This window comes from Phyllostomus discolor, chromosome 8 (genome assembly GCF_004126475.2).
Source record: "Phyllostomus discolor isolate MPI-MPIP mPhyDis1 chromosome 8, mPhyDis1.pri.v3, whole genome shotgun sequence".
Taxonomy (NCBI): domain Eukaryota; kingdom Metazoa; phylum Chordata; class Mammalia; order Chiroptera; family Phyllostomidae; genus Phyllostomus; species Phyllostomus discolor.
The window spans coordinates 81,921,079-81,944,558 of record NC_040910.2 but is presented as its reverse complement, the minus strand read 5'-3'; the positions used below and the strand labels follow the sequence as shown (position 1 = coordinate 81,944,558).

General features: G+C 40.0%; 1 protein-coding gene across 3 annotated transcripts in view; it reads left to right on the top strand.

Annotated features, from left to right (window-relative positions):
- The window catches only part of MYO1D (myosin ID), a 321,752-nt gene that overhangs the window by 61,501 nt on the left and 236,771 nt on the right, over window positions 1-23,480 (top strand). For 2 of the 3 annotated variants that reach the window (XM_028519915.2, XM_036033404.1), the window contains exons 2-3: window positions 19,637-19,845; window positions 21,820-21,913. In XM_028519915.2, the coding sequence (XP_028375716.1) occupies window positions 19,637-19,845; window positions 21,820-21,913 (303 nt within the window). Of the gene's footprint in view, window positions 1-15,132; window positions 15,139-15,841; window positions 15,848-19,636; window positions 19,846-21,819; window positions 21,914-23,480 lie in introns of those variants that run through there. The other variant, XM_036033405.1, reaches the window with a different exon arrangement.

The following is a 23,480-nucleotide window of genomic DNA, read 5'->3' as shown; positions in this document are numbered from 1 at the left end:
TATTTCCCAGTCTCCTGTAGGCCCTCCTCCTCCTTTACAGCCCGTCCCCAGTTAATAGCCTTCTCCCTTTCTTCTCCACCACTCTCCTCGGTGAAGCCATCACTGTGTGCCAAGGTGACAGTGTAATGCTGTGAGTCAAGTAACCATCGCCTATTAAAATTAATTCAGAATTTACAGAGCCAAATAGCTTATTTAATGAGTCTTTACTTTTATAAAGGCTCATTAAATCACAAAAATAATTTAATTATAAAATTATGAAATTATACAAAACTCTCAAACCAAAATACTTCTACCCCCAAGCCCAGGCAATTGCCATAAATGGACAGAGTTATGTAAAGCCATATTAAAGGCATATTTAAAGCCATACTAAAGGCATATTAAAGCTATATTAAAAGTTACAGACTTACCTTATAGTTCTCCAGAATTATAAACATGAAAAATGGTGATCATAAATAATTCATTTTCAATCTGCAATTGGGACCTAAATTATTGGGGAAATCACTGAGCACATTGTGACACAGGACATGCAGCCATCTGTGTACCTTTACTGAATCGGTGACCCCTGAACTTCATTCAGGGTTGCCCTTACCAGTTCTTGGTATCCAAACAGCTCCCAGCCCTCCCTTCCTCAGCCTGGTGTCTGCTATCTGGGCACTTTTCTCTCTGCGTCCTTGCCTTGCATATATAATCCAGTGGCACAGTGGTCCCAGATGCTGTTCACCACTTTCCCCCTTCTACTTCTCCACAGTCTTTGCAAACCCTTGCAGCCACATCCGTCTCCTCATTGTTTCCTGGTCATCCTCTCTGCCCACAGGCACACCACTGCTCTTACTTTCTCCAGCCTGGCCTTCACACCTTCACCCTTAGCCCATTTCCACTGCTGTTAGGTGGAGAGGAAGCACTCACTGGTTTTGGCCTGCCTTTGGAGCAGCTCGATCACTGTGAATTTGTTTGCAAATACCATAGAGATTATTACTTAATCAGGCAATTATAGTTGAACCTTTTCTATTAAGATAATGCAAAAGGCCTGTCCAAATATTAGCAGTTGTTATTACTGCCAAGCACAGAAACAGAGCATGAATGCCTCTTATTTTAAAAACAGCCCTAGGAGGATATGAGAAGGAGGCATTCTAACTGAGAGGCAATTTAGAAATACCCCTCACCCTAAATATAATACTTATGTGCATGTGCATATATATGTATATACATGCCCATATTTATATATACACAAAAGAGATATAAAATTTTGCATGTATATATTTAAATCTCTCAGGACATAGGAAATTGATAGTGTATGTTATAGTCAGAGGAAAACACTGGAAGTTGTGGGATAGGGTGTGAGGGAGATTTTCATTGCATTCTTTTTTGTGCTTTTTGAATTTTGGTTATTGACATAGTACTTACTGATATACTATTCTGTACCCAACAATTCTACTTCAAGAATATTTATCCCACAGAAATATTTGTATATATATTAGCACAATTGCATGTATAATTATGTTAATGACAGCACTACAGTAACAATGATAGCTTTGATAATAACAAAACTACAAGCAACCTAAAAGTTCATCAGTAGAGGCTGGTCCATCAATTATAACTTACCTGTGTTATTGTTTAGAAAAATGAGATGTGCAAATATGCTCATAGGGAAGGATTGCTGAATTAGGGTAGTGTAGGTTATGCTACAGTCACGAACTGTCAAGTCTCAGTGTCTTAATGTTACAAAGGTGTATTTCTCACTTACGTAAACTCTGAATCTGGGCACCCCCTGAGCACTCGGACTGCTATCTCGAACACAGAGCTTCTTCAGGCACCGACACACTGTGCGCACCAGCTTTTCTGTGCTTTGGCCAAGGAGTGTGTGTGTCCCATAGCCCATTATAACGTGGCCCTGCCAAACTGCAAGAAGGGGTTGAAATACGGGGGAACATACGGAACATTTGGGGTACAAACCCTCATTGCCATATTAGTTAAAGTATTGAAAAAAGCAACATGTATAGATTAGATTTACATGGTGTGTGTATGCATGTATGTGTATGTAATTTCATTATTTAAAACAAATATACAGGGAGTTTAGGCACATAAAGTTTTCAGAAAGGATATATAAGAAGTTATTAACAATAGGGACCTCTGGAGAGTAAGACTAAGGCTTCCCTGCTTGAATATTTTTACCATACTTTTTAATATTTTTGACCTAGCAATAAGTTGTTCACCTTAAATACTATAGTTTACTCTCTACCTTCTGTTAATATGATTTAAAACAGAAGAATTAATGTATATTTTTGTGTTTTTTTTCAGTCTGGTTTAAATTGACTCCATGAAATCCTTCATGAAAAAATTCAATTTTGAGAAATTTGAATTGTATAACTAACAATTTTCCTTAAATGAAATTAATTTATAGTTCTATGTATATGTATATGTAATAATGTATATGCAATATGTATAGAGTAGAGAGAATAGGAAAATCCACTGGCATTTATACTTCCTTATGTTGTTTAGTTAAGCTTTACATGTTGCCAGTGTTTTAAAATGGGAAATGCCATTCACCATTTACTCTGCACCACTCCTTTCCTGAATATGCTGAAACTAAAGGGCAGGGAAAGAAATAAGCAATTCATTCATAGTGAACAAGCAAGGAACTGAGTAGTATCGCCTTGGAAATCCAAACACCCAAGAGCTATAAAAATACAGTAACAGATGATATAATCCTTACTCCTAAGAGAAGTATCTAAAAGTATATTAACTCTTTAGGCATTCATATAAGAAGGTTCACTTTTACAAGTTAATGTACTCTTTTTACAAAGCCAGACATTCTAATTTACAAATTGGATATATGTTAAATATACATTAAAAATACATTTAAACTCTAATAGAAAAACAAACAGCATTGCCTTTGGGTGTGGTGGTATAAGGTTACTTTTATAATCACGTTCTTCTGTCTTTCGCCCAATCCTCAGAGGATAAATGTAATCCCTGAAGTTGCATAGAGCCTGAAAAAAAGGATGTGGTTTTAGCTCTTACATCTCTGTGGGAGAGTCTCTGGCACCCCAGGAGAGAGAGGCAGCCTCAGAAATAGCTCTTCCGGGATCGGGTTCAAGGTCGAGGGTTCTTTGGAGTGGTAAGCCCAGCTCTGACCTTCATGTCCTTATGGGCTGCCTTGACCAGGGTTCGACTATCCTGTAAATGTTAGCTTTTTAAGTTAGTCCTTTTTCTTTGAAAGAATTCTTTTGATTTTGAGGTTATCTCTTTGTATTTTGTGTGTTAACACTGTCTCATTTTAATGGTTTATTAGTCATCTCTGCCAGGAACACACCTCATCATTAGTTTTAACTGTAAAACCAGGCTATTAACTGTAAAAACTGTACATTCCCAGTATATGAAGGAATCACACCTTCAAGTGCAAACTACTACAAACTCTTTGGGTCTTTATTTCTCTGGACCTGCTTCCATCATCATAATTTCGTTCATGACAAGTGCTATCTTGAAAAAAAAATGTGTCTTTTCTGGACAAAAATGTCTGTTAAGCTTGTTTTGGGAGGGACTGAACATTAAGTTAAAATGGATTAAAAATAAGTAATACAAGTTTTACTTTCTTAGCATAGCTAGGAGTTTTATAAATTTAAAAACAGGCCATATTGAAATTCAAATTATTATAAACATAAGTAATAAAAATAAATGCTTGTATTTTCTGCAGGTTTCATGTACTTTTGAGTTAGAGCTGATAAACTATTCTTGTTTATTACACATTGTAACATGGTCCTACTGTGTGTGACTAATACCTAGTTTGTACCACACAGAACCTCTCTGTGAGAGTTTAATGGTATCCAGAATGGTTTACACGTTGTTGAACAAAATGAGTTCACTGATCTCGCTCTTGGCTGTCACTGTAATGTCCAATTGCCATGGAAGTTTCTAAGTTGCTAAGTTTCTAAGTGCTCTCTATTTGCGTACTCATCATGGCCAAGCAGCAAACAATTTGTAGACTGGAACACTTGGAATAACACTGTTCTAGGAACTACTGGAGAATATAAAGAAATGTGGAAACCCTTGAAATATTAAATAGCAGTAAAAAATGCAACAGCTTGAAGGGCAATAAAAGAGATACCCCAGTGCAGCATCCTATCACTTATCATTGACAAGTTGTAGAGAGGTTAGCATCCCCAGTGTCCAGTGGAGGGAGAGAGACCACTCAGGCGGGATGGAGAGAGGTGCCATGGAGAGCCTCACAGAGAACTGAGAATAGCATTTGATCTCTTAAAGGAAGGTAGCTGTTTAAAAAGATACATGGGATCCATTTTATTTTATGAATAACTGAGGTATCTTGATTAATTGATGAATTGTCCTGTAAGCCAAAAGTAAACAGACATTTTCACACTGATTAGTAATATATATAAATACTGATTTTACTACATAAATCTTAAGGTCAACCTTTGACTACAAGGGGAACTTTCTTCTGTTCTTTTTTTTCTTATCTTATTTTTCAATTACAGCTTATATTCAGTATTATTTTGTATTAGTTTCAGGATATAGCATAGCAGTTAGACACAATCATATACTTTACAAAGTATTCCCCTGCTATTTCCAGTACCCACCTGGAACTGCTTCTATTCTTTTTAAAAAAAATGAAATTCAAAAAATTAAAAAGAAAGTCTGTTCTTTTGAGTCATTACCAGTTTCTTGGTAATTATTGTGTTTGAACCAGAGTCTTCATAAGTAGGATTATTCAGTAAGGTTCCTTTGAAAAGTTCTGTTTCACACATGTTGCTTTGTAATATGGGACCAGTCCTTGCCAGCTCCATCTTCCTTTTTCATGTGTACTGTGTAGTTTAGATTGCTTCACTTCCTTTGCAAGAAAATAATGAGAGGATCCTAGGGCTGGGTCATTGTTCTATAGTGTCTATTTCCTATTTAGGGTATTAGAACTTTCTATTAGTTATCACAAGATATTAAATGGGAATTACCATTACTAGTGGTTGATGAGCTGTGTACAAGTTACAGATGAATATATTCATTTTTGCCTAGTTTCATTTTTAAACAGTCCCACTTTAAAATAGGATAGTATCTTTTTTAAAAAAAAATTTTATTTATTCATTTTTAGAGAGGGAAGGGAAGGAGAAGGAGAGAGAGAGAGAAATACCAATGTGCGGTTGCTGGGGGCAGTGGCCTGCAACCCAGCCATGTGCCCCTGACTGGGAATCGAACCTGCGATGCTTTGGTTCGAAGCCCACACTCAATCCGGATAGTATCTTTTTAAAATCCACTATTTCTAGCTTCTCTTGAAAAATCAGAAGTCCTGGCATGACTTGGTCTGCATTCCAAAACAAGAATTATCTATTAGATATTTAAAACAAGCTACCCCCTTTATATAGGGCTCACACTTGTCCAACCCCCACCATGTCCAAGGGACTTATTTCCTTTCTGCTTATCTGATCTGTCTTGCTGCCCTGGCTTCCACAGATAGCTTCGTTTGGTTACTGGACTCATGTGTAATGGCATATTTGACCCACCAAATCTAAAACCACACCAAACCGAAACCTTCAGCTTTACCAGCACCGTCAGTTACCTTCCTACCTTGAATTATGTATAATTTGAAGAACAAAATGATCTATCATTCTAAGTCGGTTGGTCTCCGATTATTATAATCTGTATAAATAAAATATTGTGTGGGTATATTTCTGTGTGCATGTGCATACATTTATATGGGAGAATAAGACAAAGATGTTCAAAATCATGTGAGTGAAGGCTACTTGGGAGTTTTTTTAATGTTCTACTTGACTTTTATGTTTGTAATTATTTCAATATAAAAATATTTTTAAAAATCAAAGCCAAATCTCAACCACAGATTGTCAAGAGTAAAAGAGATTTTTCTTCCCTCAATGATTAATCTTTTAGTCAGAATTTGAGGAAAGGGAACATTTAAAGTCAAGCTAATTGATACCATGTCTTACAAATTGTTTTCCAGAAAAAAATATTTTCTAGCAGATATTAAGACTGAAACCTAGAAAAATATTTTCATATACATTTACAACCAAAACGATTGGCCTCTGCATCTCATTGTTAGTGCCCTGACATAAAAAAGCACTCAAAGCGTGTCAATGGATGTGTTGTTGCCTCCCTGCATCCAAAGAAGGACCTTATTAGCAGAGTGTATACATATTTGCTGATGTGTAGGCATCCACATATTACATATTTTTAAAAAGTAACCCACATTGTCTCCAGATCTGACCTGTTTGTTCAGATCTGGATTTATGGATTTATGTCAGTTTAGTCCCACACTTGGGTCTAGTCCAGGGTATGCGTCTCCTAAAAGGCTGGAAGATAAAGGCTGTAGTTCACACACCCACAAAGAACAAAGATAGATCCTAGTCAACAACAATATTCATTCTCTTTATTCTCCCAGATAAGAAAACCTACTGGCCCCAGTTTTGGACAGTGGAAGCCCCTGTCATCCAGCTGCAGTCCTTTTGACATGTCCCTGTCATTCTTTGAGAACCTTTGTATTTTCTGGCTCGGTACAATTCCAGGCTCATCATTGTATGCTTTCCCTGCCCCAGTGATGAAATCAGCTGTTTCTCCAAAAAGCCTGTTTTTAGCCTCGGTGTGGCATGTAGAAATCAAGATCTGGGTAATAGGTGTGGTTGTTGCTACTAGTACGTCACTGCTTTTAGACTTTGTCAGCACAGTTGCCGGGGGGTGCGGGGGGGTGCTGAGAAATGCACACACATACACTTGGGTGTTTCTACTTCTTTGTCTATTTATAGTAAATATCATGAGTTCATACTGATATTCCTCATTTCAATCCAACATCACAAGGTTTCTTTTAGCTTTCTCCCGTCCATACTTGTCATTTCCTTGTGCTGTAGTGAGAAACCTGGCTCCCATCATCCTCAGCATATTTGCTTATTTTCTTAGTCCTTCTGTCTGTAACTGATTCCTCCACCCTGTGGGCCACCTCCTCAACCCCTACCCTGCTGGACACCTCAGCCGCACCCGCGGAATCCTTACCCTGGCCCTGCCACACCAATGGATCGAGCCAGCTGGATCCTCAGCCCTGGCTCTGCCAAATACACTGGCCATGCTGGCCAAATCCTTGACTTTTTAAACTTAGACAAATTATAAGCAAAAATTTGAGACAAAGCATTTCCTGAAATTATAAAATAAGAATAGTAATAGTTTTAGCTATTTAATTACATAGTTTAGTTCAGTTCTTATTCAGTGAGGACAATGGAACCGATTTAAGTGAATATTTGGAAATACTGGTATTTATAAGTAGGCTTACATTTTCTTTTACTTTTTGAAATATAATATTATCAGACATGCAGAGTGTAGAGAAACTATTTAGTGCTTAAATGAGCATGGCTGAACTCAAGGACAGCTACTTTCTGAGGGCAACCAAAGCTTTTCTTAATGGTCGATGAAATTCAGAATTCCCAGTCACAGTTGGGGCAACGCTTAAACAAAAATTAATATCATAGTGTCTTGTTAGATTGGCAGCCCACCTACTTACATAAATTCCTTTCTCAGTTTGATCTAGCCATAAAAATGATTTAATTTTTAGTTCCTGCTTTAGGATCTAAAAAAAATAGGGAAAATTATTTGTTTTTTCCATTTCCTGATGTATTTGATCTGTTTTTAGTTTTTGACTCTTTTCTTTGCCACCACATTCTTATTCTCTTAGTTCACTTCCTGACGTCTGGTGTTCCTGAGTATAGACAACACTTAGTTGTTTTCACAAGTGCAGAAGGACTGGCTGGACAAAGCAGAGTGGTGGATTATCATGTTTGTCTTTGGAATGTGTTGATTTTTTAAATTGAATATGGGCCCATTTAATACTTGGAGATTTGGTTTTTAATGAATCTCTTAATGGTTCCAGGTTCCTCCTTCCTTAGTAAAAATTCCCGTGGATCCCACAGCACCAGGGATAAGTAGTGATGAAAAAAGAAGTCTGGCTCACAGTTTCTTAGGAGACTTGATTACAGCATAACAGGGTTAAGCTATAAAACACAGCATCTTAAATATCATGTTAAAACGAAAACTCTGCAGAGTGGTCTAGGTTGATGTCTTTCACCTTTTTTATATCCCCTTTAAATGCCTCCAGATTCAGCCGCCTTCTTTTCACCATAACAACCCTGTCCCACAATGAACAGCCATTATTGAGGGGGCCCAGGAGCAGTGGCAGCTGAGCACAAAAGACTTAGGAGGCATTGCTAAAGTTACAAATGGCAAAGTTTTATTCAAGGGTCGTAGGGTTTGCAAACTGGAAACACTACCAGGTGCTCTGAAGAAAAAAGTTGGGAGTTCTTATAGTAGAAAGTACACTTTTGAGAAGAATCAGTCCTGCATTTTTTGCCTCTGCATCAGTCTGAGATGGTGATCTTCCAGACCAATGGCCTGGATAATGCCATCACGTGGTTTGTGCATGCAAACATCCTCTCTCAAGTTCTTCACATGAACATTCTTTCCTGAAATCTTCAGAGAGTGATCTGTAGGGTTCACGTATGTCTTCAGGCACAGATGCACTGAATAGTCTGATAGTGTAAGTTCCCAGGCTAGTTAAAGCAAGAATAGAACCCTTTCCTCATGCCTCAACCTACTTGATTTTATTTTAGCCTCTTGACTATATCAATTCCATTTTATTTCTTCACCCTTTCCTAGCAGCTTTTGGTATGTCCCCTGGGGAGTTGTTGGCATCAGAGGCGTGACAGTACCACCAGATCAGCACGGCAGACGCTCTGTGTGCCTGCAGACACTCCCAGCATCGGACTGCTGTGCATGCCAGTGTAACCTTCCTCCTTCCCCCAGGGCTGCTGTCCACAGTCCAAAAGCAAGGCCACCTAAATGACATGGATTATACACCGCTAATAGGGGAAAAGAAGTTAACCCCTCACTTTACTTTAAACACAGGGGAGGTTATTAAAAAAAAAAAGCTTTACATGAGGAAATGTGGCCTTAATGGGTATTGCAGACTTCTGACAAGGAAAGCCAAGGAGAACCAGCCGACAAAGTTTCTGGCCATTCAGTTGTTCATTCTAGAAATATTTTTGCTGCTCAATTCTGTGGTGGACCCAACAGAAACAATAGCCAGGCACATAACTTAGGAGCATCTGGAAACTCTCCAGTTTTCCCGACCCTTACACAATCCATTCTGTAGTAGAAATAGATCTCCCTCCAAGGCCAATGAAAGCTTTGCTTTGTAATTCAGATGTCTCCAAGCAGCACTGAAAATTAGGTGATTGGTTAAATGTACCATGATAGTTTTCTTCTTACCTGTAACTGGGTGTGTGATACCCACAAAAGAAGGTTTTGGAAGATTTTCTATTAATATTTCATAAATATAATTAGCAACACACATGAAAAACATCTGAGGTAGTTCTTGGCATAGTAGGTACACCATAAATATCAGTTCAGTGTGACTTTGTTTATTGAACTCTTTAGAAACAGGTGTTGTCACAGTCAGTGAAATGGAAATCATTCATTCACTTGACTGCTTAACCATTTCTTTCTCTTCAGTGTCTCCTGCAACAACTACCACTCAGCTCATACCCAGAAGCTGCCTGTCTGGTTGCCCCAAGACTCAGTAACACCTGGGAAAACCTTGCTTTAAATATATCAGAGCCTTCACAGGTTATGAAAATTGGGATAAGGAATTACAGTTTTTAAAAAGTGAGGTAGTGCACTGATTAGACTTTCTGTCATTTACGAAGTCAGGCATAGCTGTTAAAAAAAAAAAAGTGACAGTGTGCACCTGTTAGGTTACTTGTCACCCAGAGAGCCCCAGGGAGTGGAACACCTAACTAAGCACAGTGTAAGGTAAAAGAGGCTTCCTGCCGGTATAAATGGCAGAGTGGGGTGGGATGAGAATCCTAAATTTGTCCAATTGAGTTTCAGTCCTCAGAAAACTGTGGGATTATTTGTTTTTAAAAGTGTTCAAAATGGTAGTATAAGTGATTTATAGTATTGTTGAAAAAGCACAATGGTTATCAATTCACATAATTGTGCATTCCTATCAAAGGGTTTTCTGACACCAGTCCAGGTATCCTGCATTTTCCTGAGCAGTATTGATTTATAAATAGACTAAATCCTTGGTTAGGGCAAAATGCAGTTAACTACTTCCCTAGGCACACCAAGTAGCCAAATGGTTACTGTAATAAGGAAACCATCTTTTCAATGAAATGGATGGGAAGGAATAAACATATGAATTGAGCCCTGTGTTGGAGAAATTGTCGATATCACTTGTTCATCAGAAGAGAAAAAACAGCATCATGTCATTGATAGGAAAGTTTCATTCTTATGTTTTGGTTTAAACCTTCGTGCCTGTCCTTATTAGGCACTCAGCTTTCCACTGATAAATAGTGCTACTGTGACTGACTCATGGACTGACATTGTAAAATGTGTAACATCTTCATTGTGGTTTGTTACTAATTTTAAATGCATATGAATATTTAAACTCCATCTATTGGTCTGAGGGTCTACAGTTTGTAGGGACTCTTACAGTCCCTGATAGTGGTTTAACTGTGGTCCAGCTCATCAACCTCTGTATTTCCTGCATTAGAATTTTAGCAAACCCATTCAGTCAATTAAAAGATTACAAACTGTTTAAAAGCTATAGGGTGGCAAATGATGACCAGAACAATTTATGTTCCATGTATGGTTTGGGTAAGCTATATACCTTTTATAATCTCATGAAAGGGACAGCTTTTCTTGCAAGATCAAAACAGAACCATTTCAGGATTCATTTGTTGAAGTTACAGGTGCTCTAACCCGACAATGATTCTCTACCTAGTGTGGAAATGTCCTGACACCAGCCTTATAGAGACTTATCTGTTGTCAAGTGACTGGGTGACTTTGTGCCCTGTGAGTGCCCAACATCCTTCTCATAGTGACAAACCTGAAATTTGAACCCTTTTCAGAAACCCCAGCAGAGAAAACAACAAAAACTGGAAAGCAGTCTGTTTACAGATGTCACCCCAGCCTGCTGTATCCGTGGGCATGATTTGCTATTCCGTATTTGACAGATTATTTTCTATATGTTGAGACTTATCCTATTTTCATTGACGTGGACTGTCAAGCGTCCTGTTTCCTTTCGCCAAGTGACTGAGCTGTGGTCATTGATAAAAGTAGCTTTCATAGTCAAGAGATTTGTCTAGACAGTGTTCCAAGAGCTAGCCCTTTTAAGTTTTTAAACCACATTGCCTGGGACCTTCGTATAGAGCCTTTATGTGGGGAGCGTTGTGTTTGTTTCTGCTGTCTCCTTACACCAGGAATGTGCAGTCACTGAGTAACTTGACGTGATCAAATTCAGTGACTGAAAAAATTTAAAACAGATCCCAGATCTGTGTCCTATGTCTTTAGAATCTTCTTCTGGCTTTTCAACTCCATGCGGTCTTCCTGCAGCATTTGCCCATGTTGACGGGGAAGGATGCTGGTGGCCTTCTCTGCATTTGCTTTCCTCTGTGTTTTTTTCCCTTTGTGTCCAAGGGACCAGGTTTAATTAGATGACGAGAGAAAGAAAAATCAGAGACATCTTTACTTGGAGAGCTCTCAGGTAATTGCAACGAGGCGTAGCCTGTCTAAATCACAGCTCCTCTTAGACTTTCCTTCTGCTGTGCCTGCTCTCCTCAGTGAGCAGCTTCGTGGTCTGCTCCACTGCTCGTGTGAGAAGCCCGCCACCTCCCGCTTTCTCACCTCTCACGTCCTGGAAGTGACCCTGTCTCATCAGTGGTGCTTCATCTCTTAAAGCCTGTCTACTTCTTAGTCTCCACTGCTCTGTCACCAGGCACTCAGTCCTTTCCACCCTGTGGTCCCGGGAGGAAGGGGAGAAGGGGCTTGCAGAAAAGCAAATGGGATCAATACTTAAAACCCCGCCCTTGAAATGAAGTCCAAAACCCTGGCAAGGCCTCTTGCACATTCTAGTGACCCCCCCTCGCACCCCGTGCTGTCTGTGCGGTGGTGCAGTCACATCGTTCAGCTCTGGTTCCTCAAGCCCCTGTGCCCCCTCCACCGGTGCAGTGCATGCTCTGTCGCCCCTTCCTGGAGCCCCAGGAGCATCTGTCCTTCTCATCACCCTGCATATGGTGGAGACAGCACCCTGCCTGTCCATTCCTCTATCCATGGCTCCCAGCACAGGGCTTGGAACATGGGCCCTAATAACTGTTTATTGAATGAATGGACAAATGAACACAAGTAAAATTAAAGAGAGCAGTAAGAACATTTCAAGTTAATATGTTTCTACAAAGGCATGCCTTACTAAATAGTAGAAATGCGTTTTGAGAAAGCAGTCATTATCTTAAAATGTATTTATCAAAAATATTTTTTTTCCATTGTAAAAATAAATTTAAAAAAGTAAATTTAGCCAGGTGTCACACTTGCTGATTCGGTACCTGTGTGCTGCTCACGTGAAGAGATGTTGTTCTAAAGAAAACCAAGACGTGAGCTCAGGGAGTCCGTGAAGCCACTGCCATGCCCCTAACTAGTTTCTGACGCCCTGTGGGAAGCCTATGCAGTGTTGCGGAGAGAGTGTGGGCTTTAGAGGATCCTCACGAACTACTGCTAGAAGAATGCCTGCCAGACAGGTGCCAGGTGGGATCATGATTCAGCCCACGAACAAAAGCAACCCTCGCCATGAGGATAAACAACACGGCACAGGTGCAATGTGCTGGACCCTGGGACCCGAGTGGAGGAAAGGCGTTTCCTGCCATTCAGACAGCTTGCAGTATTGCTCATAATGAAAATAGGACTTTGTGTCATTGCACGCGTACCACGTGCCAGCAGTGTGCCAAATGCTCAAAGGATAGTGTCCCACTTCTTAGAACAGTCCTGTGAGGTAGATCCTTGTATTGTCCTCCTTTTCAGATGGAGCGAGCAGGGCACAGAACATTGTTCACCTGAAACTAATATAATATTGTATGTTAACTGTAATTGAGAAATAAACTTTAAAAAAATAAGAAAGCGGGGCACAGAAAGGTTAAGTAGCTTACATATAATCATCAAGTTAGTGAGTGCTAGCTGCAGTGAAGTGTCAGGGTGCCCTTTCTGAAGGCACCTTTCCTCTGCTGGGGCGGGACCAGGGACACTTGTGCGCCACCCTGGTGGGCTGTGGTGGTGCTTTTCCAGCGTTTTCTCCCAAGGGTGAGTATGTTAATAAGAGTTCAAAATACAGCAGTCTCTTCCAGGTGCCTTAAGGCAGCGTGAGCCTACAAATGCCCAGAGCTGCCTATATGGAGACTATAATCACATAAATAGTTCAGATGTCAAGTAACGCAATTTCTAGGATGTCTCCTTTGCACCCTCCCATGTCTGAAGCTGGGTTGGGTACCATTTCTCTAAGCTTCCTTAGCATCCTTCTTACCTTTGCTACTGTCTTAAATCTTTTCTGAAACAGTGTGATGGGGTGTGTGTGTGTGTATGTGTGTGTGTAAGAGACAAAGAGGGAGGGAGATATGAGGGAAAGGAAAGAAGAATAAGAGGGGAAAGACAAATAAAAATATGCAAATTTTAAACCATCTATCATAACTTATGGGAAATTTAAACTACATAGCACTGTCTGTTTACACAGACCTCTGAGCACAGTAACATCATGACTTACTCTTCCCCATAACCCGGGCTCCTGGCACAGTGCCTGGCCCTCATTAGTTCCTCAGATGTCTATGAATACACACAGTCAGTGTCTAGCAGAGCCAGGATTCAAACCCAGCACTGCAGGGCTGTGGGCCTCTAAAGCTCATACTTTCTGGTGTGTAATCCCTGCCCATCTCAGGAATGTACAGAGTGCCAAAGGGGACAAAACAGATTGAGTGCATCACAGGGACACTGATTTTGCCAGAAGCAGCAGAAACAAGATGCCTTCTCTCTTGGGAGAGATTCTCATCTTAGAACTGGGGAAGGTGAACTGAACCTTATTGAAAGTTGGCAGCAAGCTAAGGAGCACTACAAACGTTGGGTGCATCAGTAAAAAAAAGGGTCAAAGTTCTGTGTACTTTGAAAGTAAAACTGCCTTTCAAAAGCGGCCAGCATTGTTGGTTAAAAAACCCACATCCAGGAAACAGAAATTCACACATTGGTGGAAGTGTAGATTGCTGCAACCTCTTTGGAGAATAATTTACAGTAATTCATTAGTTTAAATTACACATGTCCTTTGAACCAGCAACGTTAATTCTAGAAATGTATCCTACAGGCATACATGCACACACACACAGGGAAACACACACCATTATATTTATAGTTGCACTGCTCATCGTTAACAAAATATTGGTCACAGCCTAAATGTTCTTCCAATGAAGATTGATTGTATTACTGTATACTCACCCATGGAATTAAATACTCTGCAGGCATTTAAAAACAAGGTTATTCTCTATTCCTTTTCATGAAACTATCTCAAGATACCTACTTTAATTAGAGAAAAGGGCATTTATGTAAAAAACTGTACGTACATGTGTGCATGTGGATGAATAAACTGTTCCTGGAAGAGTTCACAGGAACCAGACGAGGGCAGCTGTGGGGAAGGTGAGAGGCGTACTTGTCACTGTTTGTCCTTTATGTCTTTGAACCTGTTCATCTGTGTGGTCTATTCAAAATTAGTAAAAATTTGAACCTACTATATAAAGAAGCTTGGAAACTGAATGTTTACTAACAACTTTTAATTTGATGTAATTTCAAATTTATGGAAACATTACAAGAATACTGCATGAAACTTCCTTGGAGCATGTGTTGCATTTAGTTGTTATGTCTCTGGTTTCTAACAGTCTGCAGTATTATTCCTTGCTGGAATAATATTTCTTATAATACGGAATATCAGCAGCCTTTCTCTGCTTTCTTGACTGCAAAGTTTCCCAGTTATTTTGTTGACTGTCCTTTAATTTAGGTTTGTCTTATGTTCCCTCCTGACTGGACTCGGGTTCCGTGTTTCTGGCAGACACCACAGCAGTGCCTATCGTGTCCTTCTCTCTGCCTCCTCCCGGAGGCCCTGGGTCCATCCGGTTCTCAGCCCTGCGCTGTCAGAGGGAGCTCTTTCCTTCAGGGCACACGCAGAAGCTGTCAGGGTATTTTGTGGCACGTGAGCTGGGAGTTTGAGTCCCTGAGGCTCATCCTTTACATTCACCACATTCTCCAGCAGCGTTAGGAGCTACCGGCCAACCTCCTGTGTTTGTTAGTTTTCCAAACGTGTTCTGAAGTGTCATCCACACAGTCACCCCTCTCCTGGCTTCTTACACGAGGCTGATTAAGAGTACCCACTGCACATATTTCTCGTGTCTCACACGATGGGCTCTAAGTGCTCTCTCTGCAACTGAAAATAGTGTCATTAGTTGTTTGTGTGTGTGTGTGTGTGTGTGTTTTAATAAACGTTTCAGAATTCCTGAACAAAAGACTGTTGTCCTCCAAAGGCATTTTTACATTTTCTCTTTTGCTACACATTAATTGAAAAAAAATTTAGGACCTCACTCATTCAGAAGCCAGTAGAAAACATCTGGCTCATTTAATAAGTACTTTTGGACTTCTTAAAGAAATTAAGTGTTAAAAATTAATTGCTGTTGAGCTATTTTAACTGTTTGGGGAGTTCAAAAGGAGCTATCTGAACAGAGCAAATATCAAAAGACTGGTGTTAGAGATGGGGTGTCAAGACCGGCTTCCCAGAGGAGCTGATACTTGGCCTTGAAGCAGTGAGAACCTGCCAGGCAGTTGGGGGAAGAAGAGACCAGGTGGGGAAAGGGTGTTCTAGGCAGAATGAACCCCATGAGCAAACCTTAAAGTCATGGTGCTCTTGAGAACTACAGGTCGCTCACTAATGTGGATGGAGGAGTGACATACAAAGAGCTGGGGGGAGGTGTTGGTAGGTCATCAGGAGAGTCAGGTGAACAGAACCTCAAGGCCAGAACTCAATGACCTGGTGCCCTACTGTGCAGTTTGCATACTACTCTTTGGGGTTCTTCATTGAAGGGGTGTGTTGTGATCATCTTTGCCACCACAGCACATGCTTTCATCTTCTTTTATATCATTATTTATTTAGAGTACTATCCTGTTCTTTTTCTCCCTTTGATTCCCAGAGTCAGGCCCACTGTCTGGCACAAAGTAGGTATTGGACAAATACTTAAGGAATACATCATAAAAGTTTGTTTAAAAAGAACTGCACACTGAGGTGGGGGTTGTAGAAATTCCTTCTTTGGTCTCTCGTAAGAGATGGTGTCATCCCGTTTGTTTTCTAGGATAATTATAGCAATTCCTCCTGCAGGCAAACCGAGCAGGTGACCCGACCGCATTACCTCAGTGCTGGTTGCTTCTTACCCGGAGGCTTCCCAAGGCAGTTGGAAGTCTTGGATGCGTGTTAATGCGTATACTGGCACCATCTAGTGGTGATTTTAAGCCTAATAAAGTTAAAATTTCATCTTTGATAACCAGTTTCAAATAAGCTTCTAACATTTTGTAAATTGCTGAAGCTTTGTATTTAATATTGTATTTTGTTGCACCATTGCCACCCTTCCCAAGTTAATAATTATACATTTGATAATTGTATTCATGTATTTTAATTGTGCCGTACAACTATGATGCCTAGAACTTGTGATGGATAAAATAATCCTATTTGAAATAAAGTGGAATTTCGGAGAAAATACATGATTAGACAGACCTGGAATCTTAGAACAACATTCTAATCTCCTATGTTATTTGCTGTTCCTCTTAGTCACCAAGTTCCACACTTCTGAGGTAATTTTTTCCTAATATCCTCCTCCCCACCCCCCGTCTGTTTTGACAGCGTTTTTAAAACTAAAGATTGCTATTCTTTTAATTTTTATCCTTAAAGACAGCTGTGGAGCAGGTCAGGCAAATGTGAAGGTTAAGCTAGAAAGGCTTGGGTAGTGAACCTTAGCTTTTTATTACTTTCGTGTGTGTTAGAACATGAGTTGTGTAGACATTTGCTTGTGACTGCCAGTTGATAGACAGCTGAGGCAGGGAAGCAGATTATAATCATCGAATGAATTCCTTGTGTGTAGGGATTGCTGTAATTTAAGTAGCAATGTTAATAAAATAAAAGCATTTATTAAAAATCTCCTTCCTGCAGAACATAATTGGAAACATAAAATTAATTGCCTTTGTTAAAAGTACTTACTGGGGGGGGAGAGGGGTATGATAATTATCACCATCATACTGATGAAGAAGCTGAAGCGTGTGGGAGGTTAAGTAGCTTTCACAGGGTCTCCCTGCTATTGAGTTTGCAACATGAGCTTGTGAGCATTCAGAACCAGGCGCAAAGGACTCCAGTCAGTGCTTTTAGCAAGTGCATACGCTTGCTGTCTAACAGTAAGAGGATGGGGAGGAAAACCACCACGGTAAAAAATGCACAGAAAACCTGAAAGTGGTTAATACCTCCTATTTAAACATACACTAACTACTTGATGAAAATCTTGGTTTTAGTTTATTTTTGACATTATCAACATCTATTTGTTTCCACTCCTAATTATAGCCACAGCCTTCATTCCAGTGTGAAAGAAGTTTAAAGGGTTTTTTGCCTTAAGATTCCAAATACTCATTATTCCTGCTACGCTGGCCCCACCACAGGAGTGCCTGGAGACACGGCGGCCGTTCACATCAGCATTTTGTCCATCCGGCGCTCTATGCGTTTGGCTGTCAGAAGTGACCTGTCTGTGGCTCTGGGCGGGTGAAGTGTGATGCTGGTGACCACTTGTCCATTTGGGTGTTGTTGGCCTACCTCTGGTTCCTATATGTTTATATATGGGGTTAATGTGTACATAGTAAATATATATGGGTTTTCTAAATTTAAACTTTTTTCTCTGTAAATATAGACACATAATTTTGTGCCATCACAGTCATATCACATATGCTGGGCATTTTTTTCCCTTTGTTGCTATGGCCTCCTTCCAGCTACCCACATAGCTTCCTCCTCCTCACCCTACTGTGTGTGTATAAGGATACGTGAAGCACAGCATGTAGTCTTCCATATTCTCTCAAGCTTATGTAACCTTTCATAAAATACATCTGTGTGCCATTGTATATACTAATTATATATGGGGTGGCTTTTTGCCTTCTATGGTAAAAAGGTAGGGTCATGTTATAAATACTTTTAAAAATACATATACCTTGCAACCAGCTAACCCATTCCTGGCAGTCTACCCCAAAGAAATGAAAGCACTGATTTGTAAGATTGTGTGTCATGAGTGTTTTCTATGGTGTTACTCAAAGTAGCAGGAAGGAAGGGGGATGGTTCAATAACTAATGATGCATCTACAGCATGGAATTTCAGGCAGTCCTTTGTTGCGTGGGTCACCGGCCAGCAGTGATCACGGAACGCTGCGGATGGCTCACCGAAAAACACGTGAGAAAAAACATGCACAGAGACAGACCAGTTTCTGTGGGGAAGTAGGGAGGAAATGGCCACCCCCCCTAGTGGGGAGCATGCCAATTTACCATCCATACCTGCTTTTATTGGGCTCATTTTGCATAATAATTCAGGTAAAGTACAGTACTCATCAGGGGGAAGTAAGGAGCCATAGAAAACAAGGAACTCTGCGGGTCTATTTTGAGTCAGGGTCAAAGAGCTGTAAGACTTTGAGGAATAAACTAACTTCCTCTTTGGACCCCTCTCATTCAACTGAGAGCATTCTAAACAAAGAAGGTTTTACAGTAATTTACATATTCTTTCTTAGGCCTGGTCACCTGGGGAATCCGCCCTTTCCAGCACAGAGCTGCACCACCCTGTCATTGTTTCAGGCTTAGGTGGAGCAAGGGAACTAAGGCAATAAGGAGATTTTCTCCCAGACGATGAGAACTCAGGCTATGTCAAAGCCGAGGAGTGAGGGTCCATCACCCCCTTTTGCTGCAGCCCCCCAAGTCCTTCTTTTGGGGGGGCCTCCCAAAGTGATCGTGCCTGTATTAGGTCGTTCCCCCCTTGGGGAATCTTACCCGTCTTTGGCTAACCGACCAAGCTTTTTGGGGTTCAGTTATGAATGAAGTAGCAGAAGCAGCATTCCTGCCAGGGAGATAAGCTTTTGTCTCCTTGTTGGCTTACGGTTCCAAGGGCGTCCCCTTAGCCTTAGCCTAGGCGGGGGTTTCAACTTCTGATACCAGTCAGGGCGGTTCCCAACAGTCATTTAAAAAATGAATTGGACTCATGCCGGAAGTGTCTCCTCTACCATCCTTTCTGTTATGGATTTTACTGTTTTTATTCCTTTACTGACATTTTAGTGGGGCTTCAAGAGGGAAAAGAAATAAATGTGTCTGGACCTTTTTCTATGCAGTTAAAAGTCCGATTCAAGAGAATTGAAAGTCTAAGAAGGTTCAAGACCTGTTTGGGGTTCTATTTCCTTTCTTCCTAGAGCTCTTAGGTTGTCTTCAATGGTTCCCCCCACTTCTTACCCTTCTGTATTTCGAAATAGGAAATCCCCAGCCTCCAAAAAATTAAGTTCTTTCTTCTTTCTTGACTTTTAACCCCTTCTGACCTTTTTCAACAGCAGCATCTCAGCCCAGCCTCCAACATTGTCGCTACAAGTACACTCAGAACCAGTGAAATGTCAATTCAGAAATTGTTCCTGTAGCGTTTGGATTTTCTGGGAGATAAGAGACTCATAGAAAAGAAATAGCATTTCTGTATAACCCCAGCTACTTCTTCCCTTTCTTTGCTTCTAAACAGATTTGAAAAGGGGCGTATCTACACATTCATCGGAGAAGTGGTTGTTTCTGTGAATCCATACCGGTTACTGAACATCTATGGGAGGGAGACGATCGAGCAGTACAAGGGACGTGAGCTGTACGAGAGGCCGCCTCATCTTTTTGCTGTTGCCGATGCTGCCTACAAGGCCATGAAGAGGCGATCAAAAGACACTTGCATTGTGATATCAGGTATTTGGCCGGGGGGGTGGGGGGGATGTCCCCTGTACTTCCAGGGGCAGAATGTATTTAACTCCTTAGGTACTTAAGGATCCAAATGTTTCATTAGACCTTTTTTTTTGAAGTTAGAAACTTAAGCAATTTTTAGAAGAAAAAATGCAATGAACATTAAGTACTAAATTATTTTTGTCATTCCTGACCACGCTCTAGTCTTGGTTCATTTACAAATACATGTTATACTTGGGTGGACTTCTAGTCACTTTTGTAGACTGAGCTGGTATAGAAATGCCTTCCTTCCATCTCAAACACTTGAAATACTGGATAAATTGTAACAAAAATTATTTTAAATAATGACAGAATGAAACTGAGAAGTGAAATCCTGAGGTACCAAAAATGAAGAATGAACTCTAAGTCAGCCTGGTGAATGGGAGCCAGTGTTGAGGGACGCACTGGCATGCAGGCCGATGATAGGCTCATAGTGCTGGGGGCACCCAGCATGGGGTGGAGCGGGGGGAGACAGACCCCATTGCCCAAGAAGCGGAGTTAAACTGCCTACGTAAAGCTGAGCTTTTCGAGAAAAATGGGGACAGGAGAAATATCTTCCCACTGACCCCAGAGGCCCTTCCCCCAACCGTGGAAACTTCTCTCGGTACTAATAACACCTCATATTTTGCATCAGTGGCTTTATACTTTTCAAAACCCTTTTATGGTCTTCATTCCATTTTGGTTATCAAAACAACTCTGAGTGGTAAGTAAAGCAGTTGTGTTTTTACTTTACAGATGAGAATATTAAGGGTCACAAAAGTTAACTCACATAGTGATAAGAGCTAAAGAATTATAGCCTAGGACTACATTTTGTAAGAACAAATTATGTTAAGCAATATTGCCTGATCATAAAAAGAAAACACCCCCCAAAATTATGCAAGTATTAAGTAAACACACAAAGTCCCCTCCCTCTGAGTACCTCACTCCCGCCAAAATTCCATCACTGACAGCTGTGAACAAGAGTGTTTTGTCCTTTTATACATTTTCTCTGTGTGTACAAATACATATAGTCACACATGCATGTATAATTATATTACAAATGCATAATTATAGAATTACGTTATAGCTGCTATTGTTTGTTACATTAGCAGTATGTATTGGGCATCATTTCATTAGCGTACTATGGAAGCAGTGCATTCTCTGACTACTGTGGAGTATTCTGTTGAATCATTGAATCGTAATTTATTTACCCAACCCTCTACTGATGGGCACATTATTTTCAGATTTTAGCTGTGATACAGTCTGCAGAAAGACTTTTAAAACCTTTAATGGTTACTATTATTGTATTAGTGTTTTATTATTTCCATAGTATACATTTCTACAGGTAGAGTTTTGGGGTTGGAAGGCATAAACATTTAAAAATCGGGGTAGGTAATTCTAAATTGATCTCTTCTTACCCCTTTTACCAGTTGTCGTGCTTTTTCAGTGACACCATGTGTTTGAAACCTGCTGCTCGCTGGTTTGTTTGTGGTTTTTTTTTTACCAAAATTGCTCTAATTTTTATTTTCTGAAAGAATTATTTTGTCCCCATTAAGACAAAAAGAAACAGTGCTATAGAAAAATAAGGTTATATTAATTTAGCTGTGGCTGCTGTTTGAACCACTCATCTGATTTTTTCCTACTTAGACTTGAGTGTCACTGTGAAGTACTCAGACTTTAGTCTGAGGAGTTAGTTTATCACATTGTATCTCTAAATTTTTTTGCTAAGTAAATTGTGATGTGTAATGTATTTGTTATTTTACATCTACAATAATTTAATTTTTTTTTCAACATGTTCAGAAGTAATACCACATCAAGACAGGATGAAATAACTCCAAAAAAGCAAACATTGAAACATAGGGATTTTAAATAAATAACAACATCATAAGGTCAAATTATTCCAGTAAAATGTAGCTTACTCTTGGTGCAGTTGTAATGTTAAGCCTCACACAATTTCCCCAGGTGAGAGTGGAGCTGGCAAAACAGAAGCCAGTAAATACATCATGCAGTACATCGCGGCCATCACCAACCCCAGCCAGAGAGCCGAGATCGAAAGGTAATGGGGGAGTTCTGATTAGAGCTTGAACTTTCTGTATATAGAATTGACTAGACCTGAGCTCTGATATGTGTCCATCATCCATTGATGGTGAACTACTTCGATTCTCTTACCGTATGCAGTCTCTACTTTTACTTATATCACTCTATTTCTATATTTGTCTTTAATAGGAAAAGCTGACTACTATGGTAAGCTTTACATAAAGATAAAACAAAATGAAATTATTCTGAAACAGATGAAAGTGTCCCCTTTCTACTTTATAATTGCTTCCTTAAATGTATGTGGTCAGCAAAGATGCTACACCTCACACGGGTAGGTTTTATGGTTCAAACCTGCACAGGTTACTTGCTATTTCTATTTCTGTCTTTTTAAAACTGTTGTCCTGAGGAGCGCTTGGTTCCGAGAGTGAAAGGGGCTCTGGGAGGCAGACCCACACCATCATCATTATAGCTGGAGTCCTGGTACTAGGATTGCTCAGCTGGCTCATTCCCTGAGAGGGTTTCAGCCACACCAGGTTGCCACTCACTGTAAGATGAGTAAGAAAGCTCCTGCTCACTGTCTGGGGCCCAGCATTTAGCAGTGTCTGGCATATAGCATTTGCTTAATAAATGTGTAAGGAATGAATAGATGAGTTTTTTAAAAAGAAAGAAAAGTATGTCTATAAAGCCATATGACTCAACTTTCTTATGTGGTGTGGACTTTTTGAAGAGGGAAAGGCTTTTTCAGAGCTGCTGCTTTGAAGCTCAGTATTCATTCACTAAAGAGTGACATTCCATATACACTTCTCCAACTTCAGTTTTATGAATAGAAAGAAGGGATGCTGGCTTGCTGTGAGAGAAGAGAATTTAGACTCTACTACTCGATGTGGGCTTTCTCCCTTTCATCCCAATTGGACTGGATGGTCAGGTCAAAAGAGACATTTCTATTAATTGTGACACATTTCCCACTTTCATTCTGACTTTGCAATCTAATAAGACAAAAAATGTGAGTAATTTTTTAAAATTTTCTTAAGAGGTCAGGAGAATAACAGGCTAAGAACTAAGCTGATTTTATTTCTAAACTTGGTATAGTAAAGTAAGGCATATGAACATTAGCCGGTCTTTCACAAGCATATCTTACCATAGTTTTATAGACAGTTTTCTTTGTTTACCATAAGGGAGCAGCTTCCTCCCACATTTTAAAAGTATACTTTCATTTCAGAGGAGGGAAGATTGTAGGGCCACTTACAGTCATAGTGGAAGGAACAGTTGGTCTGCTCTGTCAGATCAGCTCCGTGGCCAGAGTTACTTCTGCAGGTATGTGCATGCTCTGTCAGTGAGCTAAAACAAAGACTTGAGGAGGGTGAAGTTAAAGTATATCCATTGGGAAAGACTGCTCTGGAGAAGATTAGTAATCATTAAAGAAAGAGTGACTTAACTGATACAGAAGGGAGATTCCATACAGCTTCAAACAAAAATGATGAGTGATTTCTAAACTAATAAAGGCCACATTGATGACATATAACTTAAGTACAATCAATTTTACAGTTCTAGGCTTTATAAGCAAGTACTTGAAAAAATTGTGTAAT